The sequence below is a fragment of the Aethalodelphis obliquidens genome, unplaced genomic scaffold (genome assembly GCF_003676395.1).
Source record: "Aethalodelphis obliquidens isolate GAN/ISIS:26980383/991018 unplaced genomic scaffold, ASM367639v1 scaffold7, whole genome shotgun sequence".
Taxonomy (NCBI): Eukaryota; Metazoa; Chordata; class Mammalia; order Artiodactyla; family Delphinidae; genus Aethalodelphis; species Aethalodelphis obliquidens.
Genome location: NW_020837951.1, coordinates 12,180,334 through 12,183,553, shown reverse-complemented (window position 1 = coordinate 12,183,553; position 3,220 = coordinate 12,180,334). Strand labels below are relative to the sequence as shown.

General features: G+C 50.1%; 1 protein-coding gene across 1 annotated transcript; it reads left to right on the top strand.

Moving 5' to 3' along the window:
* The first annotated feature begins 257 nt into the window (after positions 1 to 257).
* Positions 258 to 3,003, top strand: LOC113619403 (olfactory receptor 1K1-like). The gene is given in 2 exon segments (XM_027104109.1): positions 258 to 375; positions 1,976 to 3,003. Coding segments are annotated over 2 exon segments (1,095 nt in total). The 3' UTR covers positions 2,953 to 3,003.
* The last annotated feature ends 217 nt before the right edge of the window (positions 3,004 to 3,220 follow it).

The following is a 3,220-nucleotide window of genomic DNA, read 5'->3' as shown; positions in this document are numbered from 1 at the left end:
TGTACATGTGAGTGTGAGAGCGGGTGCTGTTTGTGTGAGGCTGAGACTGTGCGTCCCCATCACTGTCCGATAGCATCACTGGGGGAGGAGGAGGTGGTGTGTATGTGGACGTGCTCCTCTAGGGTGGTACATCTCTGCTGTGACCCAGCATGAGCTTATGTGGGTGTAGCCATGTGTGTGAAGTCGAGAGGCCGTGGACCCCTGGGGCTGTGCCGGAAGATGTGATTGTGTGATGGGGTGTGACAGGGTGGGCCGGGATGGGGTGGACGGGCACTGGTAGAGAGCTGACAGACTACCTGCTCAGAGGAAGCATGAACGTGCATGTCCCAGTAGCTGTGCACGGTGCCAGGTGCCCCCGTGAACAGGAGTCTGTAAGTGAGCGTCACCCTCTGGCCTCAGTGCTATTTTGTGATTGCTTTGGACCCTCTGTTTATGTGTAGGATGGTCTGGGTCTGCGGGTCTTGTGGTTACACTTGTCTGCTTACTCAGATGTCAGTGTCCACATTTCCGTGTGTGATCGATCGTGCCTGTGTATTTGCAGAGCACAGCTGGAGGCTGCACGTGCCTGCATGTCTGCACCGGTGTATTTGTGATTACAGTTGAATTTCTGCAAACAGCTCCGTGTATCTGTATGTTTATTGAGGCCAATTTAAACACGGGTCAGAGTAGGTCCAGTTTCTGAAAAAGCCAATTCGTAAGCAAGCTTTCCCACTCCCTCTCACCCTCTCGCCCTGATCCTCATACCTTCCTGGACAGTGGGACATGATTGTAAATTTGAGAAAAAAATGTTCTCCAGGGATCCAAAGCCAGAAATTCTTCTTACCCAATGGAGGAGGAAAAGGAAGACAATAGGGTAGGAAGGGTCTTTATTTTATTTTAATAGAGAGAAGGATGTGAAAAGAAATTAAGAGATCATTCTCCTGCAGAGATGGCCTCAGCATAGCCTTCAGGAAACCTATCCTAAAATCCCTCTCCTTTTAAGACCCCCCTCTTGGATAATCACCCAAGATTTCTGCAGTGAGATTCAGACAGGAAAAAATGGAGGCATTGAAACAAGTTGCCTCTGTCCTTAAGAGTCAAGTCTCTGCATCTGGCAGGTGTATCCATCTGTCTGCATGAGTTTCCCATAAAGGGTGTGCATCTGTTTGATGCTGTAAGTGTTTGATTTCATGGGAAGAGTTTTCCAGGGATACAGGGAGTCATCCAGGTTCTTTGGCTCTTTTTTTGTTTTTGTTTTTGCAAGTCTGAAAATTTCTTTATTCCTTTCTCATACTTGATTAATATTTTGGTTTAGGATAGAATTCTAGGTTCAAAATCGGTGTTTTTCTTCAGAATTTGATGATATTGCCCAACTGCGTCCCATCATCTACTGTTGATGACATATTGGATGGCAGTCTGGGTATCTGAACATCATCAGATCCTCACATCCCTGGGAGTGATGGGTTCTTCTTTTGTCCCTCAGTGTTCTAAAACATCATGTTTGCATTTGGGTGCTGTAGGTTTACATCCATGTCAATATATGTGTGCCCTTAATGTTTGGAATTTTTATTTCTTTAATAAGTTCCTTGCTTCCATCTGGGTTTTCTTTTCCACTCTGACTTCTCTGAAATAAATGCCCATTGGTCAAATCTCTCCCTGATTTTGATCCTCTCTCTGTTTGATCTTTTCTTTTGTGTTTCCTTCCTTCTCTGGTCCACATCCTGGGCAATGTTTTTGTTCTGTTTTTGCTTCAAATCACAAAGTATCCAAGTTGGAAGCAGCCTTCAAGGTCCTCTGGTTCAGCTCCCTTACTTTACTGATGGGGAACCTAAGGCCTGGAAAGGAAGAAGATTCAGGGGGGAAAAATGATTTGCACATGGTCCACACCTGTGTGTAGCAACACGGCTGTCTGACTCCAAACCCATGATTTCCCTCATGGCCAGAAAGCCTTGAGCAACTTAGTGGCCCTTCACCCTTTTCCTTTGACACTGGGGAGATGACCCAGCAGTAGAATGGAACCCCTGGGGTCCCAGACAAAGAAGCAGCCCAGCCGTGGATGCTGCCAATGAGACTTCAGAAGGAACCCCATTCACCCTACTAGGACTAACAACAAATCCTGGACAGCAGCGGCCTCTCTTTGTCCTATTTTTGGTCCTGTATGTGGCGGGCATCCTGGGTAATGGACTCATTGTGGCCGTCATCCGAGCCAGTCCAGCCCTTCATGCACCCATGTACTTCCTGCCGGCCCAGCTGTCCTTTGATGACCTCTGCTTTACCTCCATCACTGTACCCAAGATGTTGGCCAACCTGATGGCCCATGACCGCTCCATCTCCCTGGCTGGCTGCCTGACCCAAATGTACTTCTTCTTTGCCCTGGGTGTAACTGACAGCTGCCTCCTGGCTGCCATGGCTTATGACCGCTACGTGGCCATCCGGCACCCCCTCCGCTATGCCACGAGGATGTCCTGGGCTGTGTGCACAGCGTTGGTGGGGACTGCGTGGCTCGTGTCCCATGTCCACTCCCTCCTGCATATCCTGCTTACGGGCCACCTATCCTTCTGTGCCTCCCACCAAGCGCCCCACTTCTTCTGTGACCACCAGCCTCTCTTAAGGCTCTCGTGCTCTGACACCCGCCACATCCAGCTCGTCATCTTCACTGAGGGTGCCGCGGTGGTAGTCACTCCCTTCCTACTCATTTTCGCCTCCTAGGGGGCCATCGCAGCTGCGGTGCTCCAGCTGTCCACCTGTGGCTCCCATCTGGCCATGGTGGGCCTCTTCTACGGGACAGTCACTGCAGTCTACTTCCAGCCCATGTCCCGGTATGAGGCCAAGTGGGGCCGAGTGGCCAGCGTCACGTACACTGTCGTCATGCCTATGCTGAACCCTGTCATCTACAGCCTCCGGAATCGCGATGTGCAGGGGCTGCTCAGAGCCCTTTTCACTCGGCAAAGGATCTCAGCTGGTGACTCCTGAGGCCTGGACCCCACCAAGGACAGACTGCATCTCCCACAGCGACACTCATGAAGGCAATCATCCGCTCTGTGCTTTTTCCAAAACCGTAATAATGGAGATGCCTTTCCGAGGGCTACCGTGAAGCAGATCCTTGCCCGATCTGATTTTATTCTGCAACGACCAGGCAAGCAGATTTTATGACCCAGTTTCATAGATAAGGAAACTGGGGCTCAAAGTTAGATTTGACCTTCCTAAGTTTACACCATCTTTAGGTGGCAAAACCTGGGCC